This window comes from Anomaloglossus baeobatrachus, chromosome 10, assembly GCF_048569485.1.
Source record: "Anomaloglossus baeobatrachus isolate aAnoBae1 chromosome 10, aAnoBae1.hap1, whole genome shotgun sequence".
Lineage (NCBI taxonomy): Eukaryota > Metazoa > Chordata > Amphibia > Anura > Aromobatidae > Anomaloglossus > Anomaloglossus baeobatrachus.
This window is the reverse complement of record NC_134362.1, coordinates 57,741,035-57,765,386: the sequence shown is the minus strand read 5'-3', so window position 1 is coordinate 57,765,386 and position 24,352 is coordinate 57,741,035. Positions and strand designations below refer to the sequence as shown.

At 51.1% G+C, this 24,352-nt stretch overlaps 1 protein-coding gene across 2 annotated transcripts in view; it reads left to right on the top strand.

The window, feature by feature from the left end:
* LOC142255270 (N-terminal kinase-like protein) overlaps window positions 1-24,352 on the top strand; it is a 69,530-nt gene that overhangs the window by 15,417 nt on the left and 29,761 nt on the right. For both annotated transcript variants that reach the window (XM_075326801.1, XM_075326800.1), the window contains exons 6-10: window positions 478-585; window positions 2,214-2,327; window positions 3,869-4,024; window positions 23,717-23,905; window positions 24,001-24,076. In XM_075326801.1, the coding sequence (XP_075182916.1) occupies window positions 478-585; window positions 2,214-2,327; window positions 3,869-4,024; window positions 23,717-23,905; window positions 24,001-24,076 (643 nt within the window). The remainder of the gene's footprint in view (window positions 1-477; window positions 586-2,213; window positions 2,328-3,868; window positions 4,025-23,716; window positions 23,906-24,000; window positions 24,077-24,352) is intronic.

Genomic DNA, 24,352 nt, shown 5'->3' with positions numbered 1-24,352 from the left:
AAACGACAACCCTCACAGATTGACCGTAAAGCTGCTTGCCCACGATCAGTATTTGCAGCGTTTTGGACACAGTGTGCTTCAGCTGCGTCCAAAACGCTGCTTTGTACAGTACAAGCACAAAGGATGGGATTTCTAAAAATCCCATGCCCACTGTGCTTGTTTTTTCCGCAGCAAACACTGACCTGCGGTGCTTCTTTCCAGACCGCAGCATGTCAATTGTTTGCTGCGGAATTGCCTGCGTCCTCCGTAGGGAAGAACACAAGCGAGAGACCGCTGCGCGCTGAAACCTGATCGTGGGTACAGTCAACTGCGGAGGAGACTTTCGGCCCTGCAGGTCAGGACCCGCTGCGTTCTGAATGCAGGCAGTCCTGATCGTGCGCACGTACACTAAACAACAAGTTATGTAGAAGGAAGTGACCGTCTAACAATCTGTGGTTTTATACTTTATGGTAAAATCTGTTTTTTATTATATTTTAGATTGGAAAATTTCTAAATGCCGATGAATATCAGCAGAAGATCATCCCCATCATTGTGAAGATGTTTTCTTCCACTGACCGAGCCATGAGGATACGGCTCCTGCAGCAGGTGCGACATCTGTCATATAAGGGTCATGCATTTTTTGCTTTCTTTAGATCTGATATGTTTACGTCACACCAAGGAAAAGGTAAGAATAGATTCACCGTGAGTAGAAGTGTAAGAAAAAGCAAACTGTTCAAAGAAAGTGTCAGGCTGTACATTGCTTTCCCCCATGTTCAAAGAAAGTGTCAGGCTGTACATTGCTTTCCCCCATGTTCAAAGAAAGTGTCAGGCTGTACGTTGATTTTCCCCATGTTCAAAGAAAGTGTCAGGCTGTACATTGCTTTCCCCTATGTTCAAAGAAAGTGTCAGGCTGTACGTTGCTTTCCCCCATGTTCAAAGAAAGTGTCAGGCTGTACATTGCTTTCCCCCATGTTCAAAGAAAGTGTCAGGCTGTACGTTGCTTTCCCCCATGTTCAAAAAGTGTCAGGCTGTACGTTTCTTTCCCCTATGTTCAAAGAAAGTGTCAGGCTGTACGTTGCTTTCCCCCATGTTCAAAGAAAGTGTCAGGCTGTACGTTGATTTTCCCCATGTTCAAAGAAAGTGTCAGGCTGTACATTGCTTTCCCCTATGTTCAAAGAAAGTGTCAGGCTGTACGTTGCTTTCCCCCATGTTCAAAGAAATTGTCAGGCTGTACATTGCTTTCCCCCATGTTCAAAGAAAGTGTCAGGCTGTACGTTGCTTTCCCCCATGTTCAAAGAAAGTGTCAGGCTGTACGTTTCTTTCCCCCATGTTCAAAGAAAGTGTCAGGCTGTACGTTGCTTTCCCCCATGTTCAAAGAAAGTGTCAGGCTGTACATTGCTTTCCCCTATGTTCAAAGAAAGTGTCAGGCTGTACGTTGCTTTCCCCCATGTTCAAAGAAAGTGTCAGGCTGTACATTGCTTTCCCCTATGTTCAAAGAAAGTGTCAGGCTGTACGTTGCTTTCCCCCATGTTCAAAGAAAGTGTCAGGCTGTACATTGCTTTCCCCTATGTTCAAAGAAAGTGTCAGGCTGTACGTTGCTTTCCCCCATGTTCAAAGAAAGTGTCAGGCTGTACGTTGCTTTCCCCCATGTTCAAAGAAAGTGTCAGGCTGTACGTTGCTTTTCCCCCATGTTCAAAGAAAGTGTCAGGCTGTACATTGCTTTCCCCTATGTTCAAAGAAAGTGTCAGGCTGTACGTTGCTTTCCCCCATGTTCAAAGAAAGTGTCAGTCTGTACGTTGCTTTCCCCCATGTTCAAAGAAAGTGTCAGGCTGTACGTTGCTTCCCCCTATATCATCCTTTACGCTATAGTCTGCCCCCTGCTCACCCATCAACTTTGATGATGGCGGTTTTCACTCCCAACTACTTTTATATTGACTTTGACACAATTCACACAAAGCTCCTCCTCTCTCTTCACAAAGAGGTTCTGCAGCAGATGACGTGTTCATTATAAGCATTAATGTATCCTTACTGTAAACTCTGGAAAATACTGGTCACCTCGGCTCGCTGATTCTCATTTTCTATGGCGTTTCTGGCTGATGACGAACGTTCTTACAATTTACAAAATGGGGATGTTATGAATATTTAACGAACATTTAAAATTAAAAAGAAAAAAAGAAAACCTACCCACTTCCTTCTGTTATTCACTTGATTTTTCTTGGGATTCTACATAACAGATGGAGAATTTTATCCAGTATCTTAATGAGCCAACCGTCAACTCGCAAATCTTCCCCCATGTGGTCCATGGTTTTACGGATACAAACCCGGCTATACGTGAACAGACTGTAAAGGTGAGCGCTGGCTGCATGGGGAAAAGTTGTCTTCTTTGCTTTTTAGGGGCTGCACTTCATTTTTTTTTTTTTTTTTTTTTCTTCACATAATTATAAACGAATTGCATTTAACCCCTTCCTGTCACCTTGCTAGCTATAAGGGTATGTGCGCGCTGCAGGATGCATGTGCAGAGAATTTCTGCACGAAATCTCCAATTTCTGGCAGAAAAACGCACGCGTTTTTGGTGCGTTTTTAGGTGAGTTTTTTTTTATGCATGTGTTTTTTAATTAAGTTAAAAGGGGTGGTTCACCCATATTTTTTATTTTCTAGATCGATATTATATTGAGAAACAATGTTTCTCTCAAATATGTTATGTTGGCAATAGTGCCTGTGAGTGTTTTTATTGCAGGCCGCGGTTCCCCATGCCTGACCCCCAGGCTTCGTGACCTCGGGGATCTGGTGACGTCACGTCAAGTTCCTGACACCGCGGCCGGCCGCAGTGTCCGTGAGTGATGGGTTGTGGGTAGTGTTTCACCGCTCGTCACAGCCCATTTGCTCCCTTCTCCCTCAAATCAGAGCGCAGCAAGCAGGAGACGCGCTGTGCTGTGACAAGCAGTGAAACGCCACCCACAGCACAGTGAGTCAGGAAGACTGCAGCCGGCCGCAATGATGAGACGTGAGCAGGAACTTGATGTGACGTCACCGGATCCCCGAGATCACAGAGCGGGGAACAGCGGTCTGCAATAGCGCCTCTCACAAGCACTATTGCCAACACAAGGTATATGAGAGAAACATTGTTTCTCAATATATCAATCTGGAAAAAAAAATATGGGTGAACCACCACTTTAATGGCTGGAAGGGCTAAAAAAAAAAGCAAGAAAAAACACCGCAACAATTGACATGCTGCAGATTTTCTCTGCACCAATTCTGCAAGGAAAAAACAACATGCTCACAGAACTTCAGAAATCTCATTGCTGGGATAATGGTAGGCATGCACATTTTAATGCAGATTTCTAAAAAAAAAAAGTATCAAAAACGCACTGTGTGCACACAGCATGAATGCCTGTCAGGGTGCTGCACAGCAGTCCGCCATTATAGAGATTGACTAATGACATCAAACTGAAATGAGCAGCTCCTTGTCATGCAAAATGTTGAGCTCAATGTTTAGCATTGAGACCCAAAAAAAAGGATTCCTTCCTGCATTTTAGTTGCTTTAATGGATATCTATGGCAACATGGGCTTTCAGCCTGTAGTGTTGCCGCATGCTGGCAGGACATAATTTTTGTCCTCTTAGCAATCAATCACTACTAATAATGATCCAATATCCTTCAGGAATTAGATCACAATTTTCTGGGATCTGTAAAGAAAAATTGATGGGAGGAAATTGATCTTATAATCCCAGCTTTCTCCAGCCCTACGGCATTTAGTGTTTTTAAAAAAGTTAAATCAATCAGTTGAAAACAAAAAATTTCAGTCCTCAAAACATTTCATCATAAGAATTGTGTTACTTCCGGTACATACGCACTCCGTGTAGCAGTCACTGCTTTGTTCTTGCCTATAGTCCATGCTGCTCCTGGCTCCTAAGTTGAATGAGAATAACGTGAATGTGGAGCTGATGAAGCATTTTGCTCGACTACAAGCCCGGGATGACCAGGGACCGATCCGCTGCAATACAACCGTCTGCTTGGGCAAGATTGCCTCTTATCTGAACCCTGCTGTGAGTATTGGGGATTGAATGTATCTGTTGTTGAAGATATGAACATTTGACATTAGAAAAACATGGCTGCTTTCCTGCAGAACAGTGCCCCCCTCCTGACCATAGGTTGTGTTTGGTATTACATTTCAAATCTGCTCCCTTTATTGGAGTTGCAATGACTGACACAACCCCCGGCCAGAAACACTGAAAACTGTAGCTATCTGTATCATAGAAAGTAATAAGTGAAATGTGAGATATTTTACTATGATGTGTTATCAATAAGGACTGACCCTCGCAAGTGTGGTGTCTTCACCAAAGAAAGTAATAAGTATTGACTTATGTGTCACAGCATCAGACCCACATCTTCAGTGAATACAGATTTTCCCATTATTGGGATAGGAGATGACAGTTGGTGCTCATAAAGTTCTATGGAAAACTGGAACTTGCAGCAAATGTCTGTCTCCTGCTTCTCCCTCCCATCTCCAATCATCAGAAGGAGGTGTAGGCTTCCTCTGTTAGACACTTTAGGCTAAGTTCACACTTCCGTTGTTTTGCATCAGTCACATGCGTTGCTTGACGCATGTGACTGATGCGTTGTACAACGGATGACAACGGTGACAAAGAAAATAATTTTTGTCGGACTCCGTTGTGTGCGGGGGACGGAGTTCGGGGGGGCGGAGCTGAGGACATCAGTGCCGCAGTCTGCATGGCTGGGGACAGGTGAGTGTGACTGTGTGTGTGTGTCTACATGCGTGTGTACATGCGGAGTGCGGGAGGGGGCGGAGTGCGAGGGGCGGGGCCGTGGAGCTGAGGACGTCAGTGCCGCGGGGACTGCAGGGCTGGGGACAAGTGAGTGTGTGTGTGTGTGTGTGTGTGTGTGTGTACACATGCGCAGTGCGGGAGGGGGCGGAGCTGAGTGGTGAAGTGTCGGCCTCCTTGCACACTGTATCCAGGGTAAATATCGGGTAACTAAAAGCACAGCACTTTTTGCTTGGTTACCAGCATACACCGCTTAGCGCGGGCTCCCTGCACCTGTAACCACTGTAAATATCTGGTAACTAACCAAAGCGCATTGCTTGGTTACCCAATGTTTATCCTGGTTACGGGGGCGGGGAGCCAGAGAGCGCATGCACAGCGAAATCCTGCGCATCGCGCTGCTCAAAAAACGTTACAGGCTGCGTTGCTCCCACCTGGCGGTCAGTTAAAAAACGACTGACCGCGATGCAGCGGATGCAACGCGGCATCATCAGTCACAATCCGTCACTAATAGAAGCCTATGGGGAAAAACAGGATTCCTGCAAAATATTTTGCAGGATACCGTAATTCCTCAAGGCTACGGATTGTGACTGATGCAAAACAACGGAAGTGTGAACTTAGCCTGACATGGCTTGTTAGATACAGACCACAGGATCAAATGGGTTAAATGATTTGGAGACCAGCCTATTTTTTTTCCCAGGGCTGCTAGTAGCACCAACTGCCATCTCCTCTCTCAGTAATGGGAAAGTCTTCACTGAATACAGATTTGACCTCAGAATTGAGCATTTTGATACTGCGACTGATCAATTCTGGCAGAGAAAGAAGCAAATTTGTCTGATAACATATATTACAAAGTTGTTTATTTTCATGTGAACTATTGAATTTATTAAATAAAGTGTAACAGTCATTTTAAATTTTAACACAAAAACCTGATTTTAAGAAGAGGTGAATTTTTTTTTTCTTCATCGTTTCTTATGGGAGACCCAGACCATGGGTGTATAGCTTCTGCCTCCGGAGGACACACAAAGTACTACACTCAAACGTGTAGCTCCTCCCTCCGGGCTATATACACCCCCTGGATGACAATCTAACCAGTTCAATGCTTTGTGTTTCAGGAGGTCACACACACACATGCATTCTCTGATTTTTAATTTTTAAGATTTTTGATTTCAAAGATATGGAAGAAAAGCGGGTCCAGTCTGGACTCCCGGCATGTCCCTTCTCACCCCACTGTGTCGGCGGTGCTGTTAAGGTTGACTTTACAAGGCTGGAGCCTTCACATGCCGCGCTCCTTCACCATCCTCTGAGGCTCTGGCTTGAAGTGGGAGCCATCACGGTCCTCTCTGCTTTGCAGGAGACCGGTCTCCATCCGCAGCCCTGTCAGGATTCTGCCGGACGGAGCGTTTAACCCCCCCCCAGGGACATGGCCCTGCGTCTCAAAAGCTAAGTATTGAGACGTTTTTCAGGGGTCCCGGGTACATTTATTAAGGGGAGAGTGTGTCTTTCTTTTTCGCTCTATTGGGAGACCCAGACAATTGGGTGTATAGGCTATGCCTCCGGAGGCCGCACAAAGTACTACACTTAAAAGTGTTAGGCCCCTCCCCTTCTGCCAATACACCCCCCGTGCTCCCACGGGCTGCTCAGTTTTTTGCTTTGTGCGAAGGAGGTCAGACACGCACAGCACAGCTCCACAGATTAGTCAGCAGCAGCTGCTGACTAGGTCGGATGGAAGAAAAGTGGGCCCATATAGGGCCCCCAGCATGCTCCCTTCTCACCCCACTTTTGTCGGCGGTGTTGTTAAGGTTGAGGTATCCATTGCGGGTACGGCGGCTGGAGCCCACATGCTGTTTTTCCTTCCCCATCCCCCTTAGGGCTCTGGGTGAAGTGGGATCTTATCGGTCTCCAGGCACTGAGACCGGGCTTCATCCACAACTCCTGTGGAGCCTGATGGATAGGAGCCGATACCGTTCAGGGACATGGCCCTGCATCTTAAAGGTACTCTGTATCCCTATGGGGACCGCGCACGGCATCACCTCAGCTTTGCTGGGTGTGCTAGTGCACCGGGGACCGCGGCGCTGACCGGGTCTATATGTGCCATTACACACTCAGCGTCGCTGAGTGTGTTTATATGTAAGGGCTACCGCACTGACCGCCGTTGCCACGGGACACTGCGGCGCGGCTGGGACTTGTAGTTCGCCGGGGACTTTCACGCGACCGCGCTTTTACGGCGGCCGCGTTTATTACTACAGTCCCCGGCTTCATTGCGGCCTAGTTTCCCTTTTTTTTCTCCCGCCCTCAGCCCTGACAGGCAGGGGAAGGGCGGGACGCTGCACGGAGCGAGCAGCAATGAGGGCTGGAGTATGATTTACATGCTCCACTCCCCTCACTGTACACAGTATGAGCGCCCGTTTCGCGCTCTTTCTAGGCCACGCCCACAGCTTCCTCAGCTCGTCAGGACGCCGCAGCCATTCCTGTCAGCTCCACCGACGCTGCAGAGAGGGACATATTCATGGGAGACCCAGACACGGTCTCTGGTGGCCTCACAACCGCTTAGGCGGCTGGTAAACAGCACATGTGGTGCTAGCCCCATGGTGCTGTATTGTATGGGTACATTATTTGTGTACTGTATATAATTTACACTGTATGAGCACAGTTCTTTCTGGCTATATACCCTATTGTGTTACTCAGGGAAAACTATAGCATGGCGCCCATAAAAGGCAGGGGTGCCAAAACACAGGCTTATTATGTTGCCTGCGCCGCATGTAAGACCCAGCTACAGGCAGGTTCCACTGACCCTCATTGTGTACAGTGTTCGACCCCTGTGACACTTCCTCAGCCGGATCCTCTGCTAAGAGGGGCCCAGGGGGAGCCACCTGTTGACACTGTCCAGGTGACGGGGACTGAGTTTGCAGCCTTTAAGGATCATCTCTCTGAGACTATGGCTAAGATACTAGAAGCCTTGCAGTCCAGACCGGTATCTCAGCAAAGGGACTCTGTTGAATCATTGTTCCCTGACCCCCCTCAGTTGGACCAACAATGTCCTCACGGGGTATCTCATACATCCCAGACGGAGGGTTCGGACTTAGAACCTAGCCCCAGATCGTCTAAGCGAGCCCGCTTAGAATTTCCCTCGACATCATATTGTTTAGGGTCTCAGCGGGGGGGATTCTCTGGTTGATGATGCGGAAACAGCTGATCAGGATTCTGATCCTGGGAGCGCTCTCAATCTTAATTCCCCAGACGGGGACGCCATAGTGAATGATCTTATTGCATCCATTCATCAGTTGCTGGATATTCTTCCCTCAGCCCCTCCGGCGGAGGAGTCTGATTCTCAGCAGGAGAAATTTCGCTTCAGGTTCCCCAAGCGTACACAGAGTATGTTTCTAGACCACTCTGATTTCAGAGAGGCAATCCAGAATCACCATGCTTGTCCGGATAAGCGTTTCTCTAAGCGCCTTAAGGATACACGTTATCCTTTTCCCCCGGAAGTGGTTAAAGGTTGGATTCAATGTCCCAAAGTGGATCCTCCAATCTCCAGACTGGCGGCTAGATCCATACTTGCAGTGGAAGATGGGGCCTCGCTTAAAGATGCCACTGACAGGCAGATGGAGCTCTGGATGAAGTCCATCTATGAAGCTATCGGAGCTTCTTTTGCCCCAGCATTCGCAGCCGTATGGGCGCTACAAGCTATATCAGCAGGTCAAGCGAAAATTGAAGCGGCCGCGCCACAAGTGGCTTCCATTACCTCCCAGACCTCGGCAATTGCGTCTTACGCTATGAATGCTGTCCTGGACTCTGTGAGCCGTACGGCAGTTGCGACCGCCAATTCGGTAGTAGTCCGCAGGGCCTTGTGGCTACGGGAGTGGAAGGCAGATTCCGCTTCCAAAAAAGCGTTTAACCGGTTTGCCAATTTCTGGCGACAGGCTCTTTGGCGAGCGCCTGGATGAAATCATCAAACAATCCAAGGGAAAGGATACATCCTTACCCCAGCCCAAGCAGAACCTCTCCCAACAGAGGAGAGGGCAGTCGAGGTTTCGGTCCTTTCGGGGCGCGGGCAGGTCCCAATTCTCCTCGTCCAAAAGGTCTCAGAAAGAACAAAGGAACTCTGATGCATGGCGGTCTAAGTCACGTCCTAAAAAGGCCATTGGGAGCACCGCTAACAAAGCGGCTGCCTCATGACTTCTACCTCCTCTAGTAGCATCCTCGGTCGGTGGCAGGCTCTCCCGCTTTTGCGACACCTGGCTGCCACAAATAAAAGACCGCTGGGTGAGAGACATTCTGTCTCACGGTTACAAGATAGAGTTCATCTCTCGTCCCCCGACTCGATTCTTCAGGTCTTCTCCGCCTCCCGAGAGAGCCGAGGCTCTTCTGCAGGCGCTGGGCACTCTGAAGGCAGAAGGAGTGGTGGCCCCTGTTCCTCTTCATCAACAGGGCCACGGTTTTTACTCCAACTTGTTTGTGGTCCCAAAGAAGGACGGGTCTTTCCGTCCTGTCCTAGACCTGAAACTTCTCAACAAACACGTAAAGACCAGGCGGTTCCGGATGGAATCCCTTCGCTCCGTCATCGCCTCAATGTCCCAAGGAGTTTTCCTTGCATCGATCGATATCAAAGATGCTTATCTCCACGTTCCGATTGCCCCAGAGCACCAGCGCTTCTTGCGCTTCGCCATAGGAAACGAACACCTGCAGTTCGTGGCACTGCCATTCGGCCTGGCAACAGCCCCACGGGTTTTCACCAAGGTTATGGCTACTGTAGTAGCGGTCCTCCATTCTCAGGGTCACTCGGTGATCCCGTACTTGGACGATCTGTTGATCAAGGCACCCTCTCTAGAGGCATGCCAACACAGCCTCGACGCTACCCTGGAGACTCTCCAGAGTTTCGGGTGGATCATCATTTTTCCAAAGTCAAATCTGACACCGGCCCAATCGCTCACATACATTGGCATGGAGTTTCATACCCTCTCAGCGATAGTGAAGCTTCCGCTGATCAAGCAGCGGTCACTACAGACAGGGGTACAATCTCTCCTTCAAGGCCAGTCACACCCCTTGAGGCGCCTCATGCACTTCCTGGGGAAGATGGTGGCAGCAATGGAAGCAGTCCCTTTCGCGCAGTTTCACCTGCGTCCTCTTCAATGGGACATCCTACGCAAATGGGACAGGAAGCCGACGTCCCTCGACAGGACCGTCTCCCTCTCTCAGGCGACCAAAGCTTCCCTTCGGTGGTGGCTTCTTCCCACTTCATTGTCGAAGGGGAAATCCTTCCTACCCCCATCCTGGGAAGTAGTCACGACGGACGCAAGTCTGTCAGGGTGGGGAGCGGTTTTTTCTCCACCACAGGACTCAGGGTACGTGGACCCGGCAAGAGTCCTCGCTTCAGATCAATGTTCTGGAAATTCGGGCAGTGTATCTTGCCCTGAAAGCGTTCCAGCAGTGGCTGGAAGGCAAGCAGATCCGAATTCAGTCGGACAAATCTACAGCGGTGGCATACAAGGATATTTCCTTACCCTCTGTTTATCCTCATCCAGTTCACCAATGTGAAAAGGATTTGCACTTGTTAGATCTGGTGAGAGCACTCAGACTCTACATTTCTCGTACGGCGCCCCTGCGCCGCTCGGATGCACTCTTTGTCCTTGTCGCTGGCCAGCGTAAAGGGTCACAGGCTTCCAAATCAACCCTGGCTCGGTGGATCAAGGAGCCAATTATCGAAGCTTACCGTTCGGCTGGGCTTCCGGTTCCCTCAGGGCTGAAGGCCCATTCTACCAGAGCCGTGGGAGCGTCCTGGGCTTTGAGGCACCAGGCTGCGGCTCAACAGGTGTGTCAGGCGGCTACCTGGTCGAGCCTGCACACTTTCACGAAGCACTATCAGGTGCATACCTATGCTGCGGCGGATGCCAGCCTAGGTGGACGAGTCCTTCAGGCGGCGGTTGCCCACCTGTAGGAAAGGGCCGTTTTACGGCTCTCTTACGAGGTATTATTTTACCCACCCAGGGACTGCTTTTGGACGTCCCAATTGTCTGGGTCTCCCAATAGAGCGAAAAAGAAGGGAATTTTGTTTACTTACCATAAATTCCTTTTCTTCTAGCTCTAATTGGGAGACCCAGCACCCGCCCCTGTTTTTTTGTGTACACATGTTGTTCATATTGAATGGTTTCAGTTCTCCGAGTTTCCTTCGGATTGAAGTTAAACCAGTTTATAATTATTTTTTCCTCCTTCTTGCTTTTGCACCAAAACTGAGCAGCCCGTGGGAGCACGGGGGGTGTATTGGCAGAAGGGGAGGGGCCTAACACTTTTAAGTGTAGTACTTTGTGTGGCCTCCGGAGGCATAGCCTATACACCCAATTGTCTGGGTCTCCCAATTAGAGCTAGAAGAAAAGGAATTTACGGTAAGTAAACAAAATTCCCTTCTTTGACTTTGCTGTGAATTCCGGCCGGTTCTCTGGGTTTTTCCTGAGAACCGCGCCGAGGGTGCCTGCTCGTCGGCCGCATGTAAAAATCTAGGCCCCGGCTTCAGTTGCGGCCTAGTTTCGTTTTCAGCTTCCCCTGCATGTCATTCATGCAGGGGAACAGTGTGGCGCCGCCCACCGGCCGTTCAGCAGAGGGGAGGACACTACTCTCTGAGGAGATGTTTCCCTCCCCTGTATCTCTCCTTGGCCCTCCGGTTTCCCGCTCTTGGGCTAATCCCCGCCCCCCCTCCTCACTCCAGCGCCATTTTATCAGCGTTCTTACACTGATCGGCGCTGGCTGCTGCAGCTGCTGCATCCTGGAAAGCAGACGCTTCACTGGGGGTCCGAGCTGTGGAATCCGGAGGGCACACACGGTCTGGTAAGCCACAACCTCTGGTTGTGGGCTTTATTATACACTCTCAGGGGGTCATTCTACAGGAGTGTATTCTTTACTGCAGAGCCTCCACCTCAGCAGCATGTCTGTCACTAGGAGCAAGTCTGCTAAGCTGTACGCTATATGCACTGCATGTCAGCTCATTCTGCCAGAACCGAGCACATATCCACATTGTGATGCCTGCTCTAACATGGTGGTGCCTCAGCCTGGAGTCTCCTCAGGGGTCCATCCGGCTGCTCTGGCCCCGGTGGCTGAACCCCCCCGGCTTGGGTAGCATCTTTTTCCAGAGCTATTTCCCAGTCTTTTGCAGACTCCATGGGACAGCTGTCCCGGACTCTGCTGACCATGCATCAGCCCCCTTCTCAGGGCGCCTCTGCTGCTCCGAGCTCTGAAGAGCTCTCAGAGCATGTTTTAGGACCCCGTCCTCCTAAACGGAGACGCAGGGACCCTTCTCCTTCCTTGTCCCACGGCTCTGATTCACGAGCTGAGGTGCAGGGAGAGGAGGATACTTTTACTGTGGGCTCAGACACTACCTCTATGTACCCCATTGACTTATCTGAGGGTGATGCGGATGTTAGTGACTTGATTGCATCCATTAACTCCGTTCTGAACCTCAATCCCCCAGTGTCAGAGGAACAAGCCTCTCTGGTAGAAATACACCAGTTTACCTCTCCAGTTTTCAGGCCACTGTTACCAAGCCCAGGGCCTGTCCTGACAAACGCTTCCCAAAGCGTAGTTCTGATGACCGTTTTCCCTTTCCACCAGAGGTGGTTAAGGAGTGGGCTCAGTCCCCAAAGGTAGACCCTCCGGTGTCTAGAATCTCAGCCCGGACAGTCGTATCTGTGGCCGATGGCACCTCTCTTAAGGATCCCACTGACCGCCAGGTTGACCTTCTGGCCAAATCTGTATATGAGGCGGCAGGAGCCTCGTTCTCCCCGTCTTTTGCAGCAGTGTGGGCTCTTAAGGCAATCTCTGCCTCTCTGGCGGAGATACATTCCCTCGCCAGGGACTCTATACCCGAGATGGTTACCTTAACTTCCCAGGCTTCGGCTTTTTCATCCTACGCCATGTCTGCCATTCTGGAGGCTTCTCACCGCACGGCGGTGGCTTCCGCTAATTCTCTCGCGATCCGCAGGATCTTGTGGCTTCGAGAGTGGAAAGCAGACGCTTCTTCTAAGAAGTACCTTGCTGGGCTCCCCTTTGCTGGGTCCCGGCTGTTCGGTGAACAACTGGATGAAATTATTAAGGAAGCGACTGGCGGGAAGAGTACTTCCTTGCCACAAACTAAAACCATAAAACCTGTCCAGGGCAGGAACCAGTCGAGGTTTCGTTCCTTTCGTTCCTCTAACTGGTCATCCTCTAAGCCCTCAGCTTCGTCCACTACCTCAGCCAAGGATCGTAAACCCAACTGGCGCGCGAAGCCGCGTCCTCAGAAGAACGGAGGAGCCGCTGCCACTAAGGCAGCCTCCTCTTGACTATCTGGCTGCGCCAGCAACGTCCTTGGTCGGTGGCAGGCTCTCCCACCGTCTCCGATCAGTGGGTGCGGGATATCATCTCCCACGGCTACAGGATAGATTTTTCTTCCAGCCCGCCAAACAGATTTTTTCTGTCCATTCCCCCCTGCTCCAAAGCCGTCGCCTTCTCACAGGCCGTGGCATCCTTGCAGGCCAACGGTGTAATTGTTCCGGTTCCCGCCCGGGAACGGTTCACAGGTTTCTACTCAAACCTCTTCCTAGTCCCCAAGAAGGACGGTTCCTTCCGGCCCATCCTGGATCTCAAGCTTCTCAACAAGCATGTTCAGGTGCGGCGCTTTCGCATGGAATCTCTGAGATCGGTCATTGCCTCAATGACCCAAGGAGATTTTCTAGCATCCATCGACATCAGAGATGCCTATCTGCATGTGCCTATTGCGGTTTCACACCAGCGTTGGCTACGCTTTGCAATCGGAGAGGAACATTTCCAATTCGTGGCTCTCCCCTTCGGGTTAGCCACGGCCCCTCGTGTTTTCACCAAGGTCATGACAGCAGTGGTTGCGGTCCTGCATCTCCAGGGGTTGGCAGTAATCCCCTACCTGGACGACCTTCTAGTCAAGGCCTCATCCAGTGCAGACTGCCAGCGGAGCGTGTCGCTCACTCTCGCCACGCTTGTTCAATTCGGGTGGCTTGTCAATCTGCCCAAGTCCACTTTGACCCCGACCCAGGAACTTACGTACCTAGGGATGCAATTCGAGACTCTGCGGGCACTTGTGAAGCTGCCCTTAGTCAAACAGCAGTCCCTTCATCTGGCGGTGCGCTCTCTGTTGAAGCCCCGCCGTCATTCCATCAGGCACCTCATGCAGGTGCTGGGTCAGATGGTGGCGTCAATGGAAGCGGTTCCCTTTGCCCAGTTCCATCTGCGTCCCCTGCAGCTGGACATTCTCCGCTGTTGGGACAAGCGGACCTCTTCCTTGCACAGGCTAGTGGCTCTGTCGCCGCAGACCAGGAGCTCTCTTCAGTGGTGGCTTCGGCCCCTCTCTCTGTCACAGGGACGCTCCTTCCTGACTCCGTCCTGGGTGATCCTCACCACGGATGCCAGCCTCTCCGGCTGGGGAGCAGTATTTCTCCACCACCGAGCACAGGGCACTTGGACTCCGTCCGAATCAGCTCTCTCGATCAATGTGCTGGAAATCAGGGCTGTTCTTCTAGCTCTCGTAGCCTTTCACCACCTGTTGGCGGGCAAGCACATTCGAGTCCAGTCGGACAACGCGACAGCGGTTGCCTACATCAATCACCAGGGCGGGACTTGCAGCCGCCTGGCGATGTTGGAGGTTCAACGAATCCTTCAGTGGACGGAGGACTCCGTCCACCATATCCGCAGTCCACATCCCAGGCGTAGAAAACTGGGAGGCCGATTATCTCAGCCGTCAAACCGTGGACAGCGGCGAGTGGGCCCTGCATCCGGCAGTGTTCAGGTCAATCTGCCGCAAGTGGGGCACTCCGGAAGTGGATCTAATGGCATCCCGGCACAACAACAAGGTTCCGGTTTACGTGGCTCGCTCCCACGATCCTCAGGCCTTCGCAGCGGACGCACTGGTTCAAGATTGGTCCCAGTTCCGTCTGGCCTATGTGTTTCCCCCTCTAGCTCTCTTGCCCAGGGTTCTGCGCAAGATCAGAATGGAGGGCCGTCGGGTCATAATCATTGCTCCGGACTGGCCCAGGCGAGCTTGGTACCCAGATCTGCTCCGTCTGTCCGTAGAAATGCCGTGGCATCTCTTGGACCGCCCAGACCTTCTCTCTCAAGGTCCGTTTTTCCGCCAGAATTCTGCGGCTCTCAGATTGACGGCGTGGCTCTTGAGTCCTGGATCCTGACGGCTTCAGGCATTCCTTCCGAGGTCATCTCCACTATGACTCAGGCTCGGAAGTCTTCCTCTGCCAAGATTTACCACAGGACTTGGAAGATTTTCCTGTCCTGGTGTCGCTCTTCCGGCCATGCTCCTTGGCCGTTCTCCTTGCCGACCATCCTGTCCTTTCTACAGTCCGGTCTGCAGCTAGGACTGTCCCTCAATTCCCTCAAGGGACAGGTGTCGGCTCTGTCAGTTTTATTCCAGCGGCGTATCGCCCGACTGGCTCAGGTGCGCACCTTCATGCAGGGCGCATCTCACCTCATTCCTCCTTACCGGCGGCCTTTGGATCCCTGGGATCTTAATCTGGTCCTCACGGCCTTACAGAAACCCCCCTTTGAGCCTCTTAGGGAGGTTCCTTTGTTTAGACTTTCACAGAAAGTGGTTTTTCTAGTAGCCATAACTTCTCTCAGGAGAGTCTCTGATTTGGCTGCGCTCTCTTCGGAGTCACCTTTTTTAGTGTTTCACCAAGACAAGGTGGCTCTCCGTCCGACTCCGGATTTTCTCCCTAAGGTGGTGTCTTCTTTCCACCTTAACCAGGACATTTCGTTGCCTTCCCTTTGTCCGGCCCCTGTGCATCGCTTTGAGAAGGCGTTGCATACCTTGGATTTGGTGCGGGCGCTCCGAATCTATGTGTCACACACCGCCGCTTTTAGGCGGTGCACCTCACTTTTTGTGTTAACCACGGGTCAGCGCAAGGGTCTCTCGGCTTCTAAACCGACCCTAGCTCGTTGGATTAGGTCGGCCATCTCTGATGCCTACCAGTGTTCTCAGGTGCCCCCACCGCCAGGGATTAAGGCGCACTCGACCAGAGCTGTCGGTGCCTCCTGGGCTTTCAGGCACCAGGCTACGGCTCAGCAGGTTTGTCAGGCTGCCACTTGGTCTAGTCTGCACACCTTTTCGAAGCACTACCAAGTGCATGCTCATGCTTCGGCAGATGCGAGCTTGGGCAGACGCATCCTTCAGGCGGCTGTCGCCCATTTGTGAAGTTAGGTTTTGCCTACTTCTCAGTTTGGTTTATTTCCCACCCATGGACTGCTTTGAGACGTCTTATGGTCTGGGTCTCCCATAAGGAACGATGAAGAAAAAGAGAATTTTGTTTACTTACCGTAAATTCTTTTTCTTATAGTTCCGACATGGGAGACCCAGCACCCTCCCTGTTGCCTGTTGGCAGTTCTTGTTCCGTGTGTTTCACCGGCAGTTGTTGTAGACAGAGGTTCCGGTTTTCTTTTTCGCTCCTAATTGGGAGACCCAGACAGTGGGTGTATAGCTACTGCCTCTGGAGGCCGCACAAAGAACTACACTTAAAAGTGTAAGGCCCCTCCCCTTCTGGCTATACACCCTCCCGTAGGAGTACGGATTCCTCAGTTTTAGCTTTGTGCGAAGGAGGTCAGACACGCACGCATAGCTCCATTGTTTTTAGTCAGCAGCAGCTGCTGACTATGTCGGATGGAAGAAAAGAGGGCCCATACAGGGCTCCCAGCATGCTCCCTTCTCACCCCACTGTATGTCGGAGGTGTTTGTAAGGTTGAGGTACCCATTGCGGGTACGGCGGCAGGAGCCCACATGCTGATTCCTTCCCCATCCCTTTTTACAGGGCTCTGGGTGAAGTGGGATTTACTGGTCTCCAGGCACTGAGACCGTGCTCCATCTACAGCCCCTGGAGAAGATGCTGGATGGAGCGGAGTACATCAGGGACATGGCCCTGCTTCCTCAAGGTACTCTGTGTCCCCGTGCATTTGGCGCTCACACCGCAGCATGCTGGGTGTTGTAGTGCGCCGGGGACATCAGCGCTGCGGCGCTTGTGCCATGGCCTCATTCAGCTTCGCTGAAGCAGGCACACTTCTGGGAATCGGTCGCGCCGGCCGCTGGGACTGCGGCGCGGCTGGCACTTGTGGTGCGCCGGGGACTTCAGCGCGGGCCGCGCTTTTACGGCGGCCGCGCTGATAACTCGAGTCCCCGGCTTTTGCGGCCTGCTTCCGTTCGTTCCCGCCCCCAGACCTGCCAGTCAGGAGAGGGGCGGGACGCTGGTCAGTGCATCAGCGCCGAGGGCTGGAGTCGTTTTTACATACTCCAGCCCTCACAATAGGCACAGAGGGGACACTGTTTCCCGCACTTTTGTTTAGGAACTCCCACGGACCGCCCCTCTCCACAGACGCCGGCAGCCATTCCTGCTGACACGCTGAGCTGCAGAGGGGAGCCGGGGAGACCCAGACAAGGAATTCTGCGCCTCTTACCCGCTATTCAGCGGGCGGTAAGCAGCCCTCAGGGCTCACCCCCTCTTGTGCCAGTAGTATTCTTAGTATTTTGTTTCTACAAATACTTTGTATTGCATAGCGCTGGTCGCCCTTTGGCTATAGACTCTCTCACATTGCAGAGAGCCAGCAGCATGTCGTCCGTAAAACGCAAGGGTGCCAAGGCACAGACATTATATGCTTCCTGCACCGCATGTGGGACTTTTCTACCGGCAGGCTCCACGGACCCCCATTGTGTGCAGTGCTCGGCCCCTGCGGCGCTTGCACAGTCGGGACCTCTGCTGGACGTGACCCAGGGTGTACCACCTGTGAATGCTGTCCAGGTGACAGGAATTGAGTTTGCAGCTTTTGCTGACAGAATGTCTCTCACTATGTCACAAATTCTTGACACATTGCGAGCTAGGCCTGTACTTCAGGCCACGGACACTGTGCAATCATTGCCCCCTGGTCCCCCTCAGCTGAATTACCTCCAAGCTCCGGGACGGGCACATACACCTCAGGGTGAAGACTCTGACTCGGACGATGGCCCCGGGCAGCCTAAGCGGGCTCGCTATGACGGGCCTTCACATTCATCTCAATGGTCAGGATCCCAGCGAGATGAATCTATGGGTGATGAGGCGGACGTAACTGATCAGGATTCTGATCCTGGGACCGCTCTCAATCTAGATACACCAGATGGTGACGCCATAGTTAATGATCTTATATTTAACATCAATAAGATGTTAAATATTTCCCCACCAGCTCCTCTTGTAGAGGAGTCAGCTTCGCAGCACGAGAGAATCCATTTCAGATACCCTAAGCGTACATTAAGCACTTTTCTGGACCACGCTGACTTTAGAGACGCAATCCAGAAACCCCACGCTTATCCTGAAAGACGTTTTTCTAAACGGCTTAAAGATACACGCTATCCTTTTCCCCCTGAGGTGGTCAAGGGTTGGACCCAGTGTCCAAAAGTGGATCCTCCAATTTCCAGGCTTGCAGCTAGATCCTTGGTTGCAGTTGAAGATGGAGCGGCACTTAAAGATGCCACTGACAGGCAGATGGAGCTCTGGCTGAAATCCATCTATGAAGCGATTGGAGCGTCGTTAGCGCCATCTTTTGCGGCCGTATGGGCACTCCAAGCTATCTCAGCCGGGCTTGCGCAAGTCGACTCAGTCACACGTGCATTTGCCCCGCAGGTAGCACCATTGACCTCGCAAATGGCGGCATTCGCGTCGTACGCGATTAATGCTGTTCTTGACGCTACAAGCCGCACGGCAGTGGCGTCAGCCAACTCCGTTGTTTTGCGTAGGGCCCTGTGGTTGAGACATTGGAAAGCAGATTCTCATTCCAAGAAGTGCTTAACCAATTTGCCTTTTTCTCGTGACCGATTGTTTGGAGAGCGTTTGGATGAAATCATCAAACACTCCAAGGGTAAGGACTCATCCTTACCGCAACACAGACAAAACAAACCCCAACAGAGGAAGGGTCAGTCTGGTTATCGGTCCTTTCGAGGACCGGGCAGGTCCCAATTCGCCTCGTCAAAAAAGACTCAAAAAGACCAGAGACGCTCAGATTCTTGGAGGTCTCAGTCACGCCCAAAAAGGACAGCCGGAGGAACCGTTGCCAAGACGGCGTCCTCCTGACTTGCAGTCTCCGATTCCCACACCCTCGGTCGGTGGGAGGCTTTCCCACTTTGGCGACATTTGGCTGTCACGCGTCAAAGACCGTTGGGTGAGGGATATTCTGTCTCACGGGTACAGGATAGAGTTCAGTTCTCGTCCGCCAACTCGTTTCTTCAGAACTTCTCCACCACCAGACCGAGCCGATGCTCTGTTGCAGGCGGTGGCCGCTCTAAAGGCGGAAGGAGTGGTGACCTCCGTCCCTCTTCAGGAACAAGGTCACGGTTTTTACTCCAATCTGTTTGTGGTCCCAAAAAAGGACGGATCGTATCGACCCGTCCTGGATCTAAAGTTGCTCAACAGACACGTAAAAGTCAGGAGGTTCCGGATGGAATCCCTACGCTCCGTCATAGCCTCAATGTCTCAAGGAGATTTTCTAGCATCAATAGATATCAAAGATGCGTATCTCCACGTGCCGATTGCACCAGAGCATCAGCGTTTCCTACGCTTCGTCATACACGACGAACACCTGCAGTTCGTAGCGTTACCTTTCGGTCTGGCAACAGCCCCCCGGGTCTTCACCAAAGTCATGGCAGCAGTAGTAGCTGTTCTGCACTCGCAGGGTCACTCGGTCATCCCGTATCTAGACGACCTGCTTATAAAGGCACCCTCTCAAGAGGCATGCCAGCACAGTCTGAAGGTGGCACTAGACACTCTCCAGAGTTTCGGGTGGATTATCAACTTTCCAAAGTCTCATCTAACCCCGACCCAATCTCTGACTTATCTTGGCATGGAGTTTCATACTCTCTCAGATAGTGAAGCTTCCACTGGACAAGCAGTGCTCGCTACGGACTGGAGTGCAATCTCTCCTTCAGAGCCAGTCGCACTCACTGAGGCGCCTCATGCATTTCCTAGGAAAGATGGTAGCAGCAATGGAGGCAGTCCCGTTCGCGCAGTTTCATCTGCGCCCTCTACAATGGGACATTCTACGCCAATGGAATGGGAAATCGACGTCCCTCGACAGGACTGTCTCCCTCTCTCAGACTGCCAAGGACTCTCTGCGTTGGTGGCTTCTCCCCACCTCATTGTCACAGGGAAAGTCGTTCCTTCCCCCGTCCTGGGCAGTGGTCACGACGGATGCGAGCCTATCAGAGTGGGGAGCGGTGTTTCTCCACCACAGGGCTCAGGGGACGTGGACTCGGGAAGAGTCCACCCTGCAGATCAATGTTCTGGAAATCAGAGCAATCTATCTTGCCCTGCGAGCCTTCCAACAATGGCTGGAAGGCAAGCAGATTCGGATTCAGTCGGACAATTCCACGGCGGTGGCGTACATCAACCACCAAGGGGGAACACGCAGTCGCCAAGCTTTTCAAGAAGTCCAGCGGATTTTGACGTGGGTGGAAAGCAGAGCGTCCACCATATCCGCAGTTCACATCCCAGGCGTGGAAAACTGGGAAGCAGACTTTCTCAGTCGCCAGGGCATGGACGCAGGAGAATGGTCCCTTCACCCGGACGTGTTTCAGCAGATCTGTTGCCGCTGGGGGACGCCGGACGTCGATCTGATGGCGTCACGGCACAACAACAAGGTCCCAGTTTTCATGGCACGGTCTCACGATCACCGAGCACTGGCGGCAGACGCCTTGGTTCAGGATTGGTCGCAATTCCGACTCCCCTATGTGTTTCCACCTCTAGCATTGTTACCCAGAGTTCTCCGGAAAATCAGGTCCGACTGCCATCGAGCCATACTCGTCGCTCCAGATTGGCCAAGAAGGTCGTGGTACCCGGATCTGTGGCATCTCACGGTAGGCCAACCGTGGACACTACCAGACCGTCCAGATTTGCTGTCTCAAGGGCCGTTTTTCCATCTGAATTCTGCGGCCCTGAACCTGACTGTGTGGCCATTGAGTCCTGGATCCTAGCGGCCTCAGGTTTATCTCATGAAGTTGTTGCCACAATGAGACAGGCTAGAAAACCATCCTCAGCTAAGATCTATCACAGGACGTGGAAGATATTCTTAGCGTGGTGCTTGGCTCAAGGGTTTTCTCCCTGGCCATTTGCATTGCCAATTTTTCTTTCCTTCCTGCAGTCTGGGTTGGAAAAAGGTTTGTCGCTTAGCTCTCTTAAGGGTCAAGTCTCCGCGCTATCCGTATTCTTTCAGAAGCGCTTGGCACGGCTTTCTAAAGTACGCACGTTTCTCCAAGGAGTTCGTCATATCGTTCCTCCTTACAGACGGCCATTGGAACCCTGGGATCTGAACAAGGTTCTCATTGCTCTCCAGAAGCCGCCTTTCGAGCCTTTGAAAGAGGTTTCCCTTTCTCGGCTTTCACAAAAGGTAGTTTTTCTTGTGGCGGTCACGTCTCTTCGAAGAGTGTCCGAGCTAGCGGCGTTATCTTGCAAATCTCCCTTCCTGGTGTTTCACCAAGACAAGGTAGTACTGCGTCCAATTCCAGAGTTTTCTCCCAAGGTGGTTTCTTCCTTTCATCTCAATCAGGATATCACTTTGCCATCTTTGTGTCCGCATCCAGTTCACCAATTTGAAAAGGGTTTACATCTGTTGGACCTGGTGAGAGCACTCAGGATTTACATTTCTCGCACGGCGTCTCTACGCCGTTCTGATGCGCTCTTTGTCCTAGTCGCTGGTCAGCATAAGGGATCGCAAGCTTCCAAATCCACCCTGGCGCGGTGGATCAAGGAACCAATTCTTCACACATACCGTTCTGCTGGGCTTCCGATTCCATCTGGACTGAAGGCCCATTCTACCAGAGCCGTGGGTGCGTCCTGGGCATTGCGGCATCAGGCTACGGCTCAGCAAGTGTGCCAGGCGGCTACCTGGTCGAGTCTGCACACGTTTACCAAACACTATCAAGTGCATACCTACGCTTCGGCAGATGCCAGCCTAGGTAGACAGGTCCTTCAGGCGGCGGTGGCCCACCTGTAGGAAGAGGCTGTCTGACAGCCCGTTCATGTGGTATCTTTTTACCCACCCAGGGACTGCTTTTGGACGTCCCACTGTCTGGGTCTCCCAATTAGGAGCGAAAAAGAAGAAGGGAATTTTGTTTACTTACCGTAAATTCCTTTTCTTCTAGCTCCAATTGGGAGACCCAGCACCCGCCCTATTTGTTCTTAGGGTTTCGTTTTTCGGGTGCACATGTTGTTCATGTTGTTTCTTAAGTTCTCCGATCTTGTTATCGGATTGAATTTGTTTTTGAAACTGTTATTGGCTTTCCTCCTTCTTGCTTTGGTACTAAAACTGAGGAATCCGTACTCCTACGGGAGGGTGTATAGCCAGAAGGGGAGGGGCCTTACACTTTTAAGTGTAGTTCTTTGTGCGGCCTCCAGAGGCAGTAGCTATACACCCACTGTCTGGGTCTCCCAATTGGAGCTAGAAGAAAAGGAATTTACGGTAAGTAAACAAAATTCCCTTCTTTCCGAGTTTTACTCTATCTCTACTTATGGGTGGATGTCCTCCTTCAGCTTTTGCACTGAACTGGTTAGATTGTCATCCAGGGGGTGTATATAGCCCGGAGGGAGGAGCTACACGTTTGAGTGTAGTACTTTGTGTGTCCTCCGGAGGCAGAAGCTATACACCCATGGTCTGGGTCTCCCATGTCGGAACTATAAGAAAAAGAATTTACGGTAAGTAAACAAAATTCTCTTTTTTGATGAGTTGTCCTTTAAATAGAACCAGGATCAGGGATATTAAACTTAAATCAGAAGAACCGCACCTTTATGCCCATGCCTTATTAGGTATCTTTAGTATAGATATCCGCAGCCTGGTTACTCTTTAATGAGAAGTTTAGATACAAAAAGCGCTTTGTATAGTTAGGTGGGACTGTGGGGAGGGGTCTTCGGTTCAGCCACAGCCCTTCAGCTGCCTCTTGTGTTCATAAATTCAGCACTGCCCTAACCGCTGGCGGCGCTTGCATACATTGACTTCCAGGCAAGCTTCAGGATGACGCCACTATCGGCGCATGCTCAGATTTAGGTCAATGACGAGCTAAGATTTCAAACTGTGCAGGTGATGCAGTCAGTGTCATTTTACGGAAGCCCTCTGGGAGGTCAATCTGTGCATGTGCCACCTCTGGCGTCATTTTACTGAAGCTCCGGTGGGAGATTAATGTGCGCAAGCACCACCTGCAATGTCGGCGCATGCGCATATTTATTTCTCGATGGGTTTCGGTAAAATGGCATTGAGGCGGCACATACACAGATTGAAATCTTGGCTTATCATTGAGCCGAGATCTAAATCTGCGTGCATGAGCCCACACTGGAGACATTTTACTAAAGCCCGCCGGGAAATCAATGTGCGCATGCACTGCCTGCAGTTGGGTCAGCTCTGCTGCAAAATTTTACACAGTAAGATTTTAGGAACATGAGGCACACTCCACCCAAAGTTCCATCTTGTCCTACCCTCGCGGGCCCGTTGCCTCGTAGCCTCGCGGGCCCGTAGCCTCGCGGGCCCGTTGCCTCGTAGCCTCGCGGGCCCGTTGCCTCGTAGCCTCGCGGGCCCGTTGCCTCGTAGCCTCGCTTTTCCACCTGTTGCATAAAGAGCTTCTTGCACCCAAGCGTCTAATAATCATAAAAGTACAAGCAAGCAGCAGATTTCTATGATAAATGTACCTAATAAATCAGTAGAAAAGCACTAAGGTATGGGCATAAACATACTTGATCCAGGTTTTCTTTATCCAGCTGCATTGAATGTTGATTTGTGAAAAGTTTAGGGAAAATGGCTATGGATCAGTGTTACTTAAAGTGCACATTAATGACATAAGTGATAATAGAATATAGGGCAATATTATGTGATACCCGCTAAAGAGGGAATTGATGAGTTACAGACTGAGCAGGAGTAGAGCGCGGTCTATAATCCTGAATGTGAACTTTACAGACACGGCAGAGGGTCTTAATATCGGCGTTCAGCAGAGCCACAAAGGATCCGTTTTCCCCGTCCCGTGCTGCCGGAGTCCTTGGTTTTGCTGCTACTCACAACTTTTATTCCATGAACGACTGTGCTGGGAAAATTCTTCCTGTATTGTGCGGGGTCACAAAGGATCCAGAGAAGAGTGTTCGGGATCAGGTAAGGAGAAAACAAGACATCCAGACATAATTACTGCTGTGATCAGGTGCAATAAAGCAACATTTACTGATTCTCTATATCTTTTTTCATTCTAGGCTTTCAAAGCAATCCGCAGTTTTTTGGAAAAATTAGAGACAATATCTGAAGATCCGGCACAGCTGGCTGAACTAGGCAAGTGACGTGTGTAATGCAGTGCATGGTCTCTGGGGCTTGTAAACTGAGATGCTCTTTTTTGGTCACTTGAAAAGTTGAAATTCCTCCTTGCAGTGATTTTTTTTTTTAACCCCTTAATGACCCGTAACATACTTTTTCTTCTTACCTGGCAGATGCTACCTTTGTTATATAGCCGGAATATGTGTCTGGCGTGGAGTGCCAATCGCTGCTGTTGACCATTTAGATGCTGCTGATTAATTACTGTCAGCAGTATATGAATGGGCTCCAATTGCC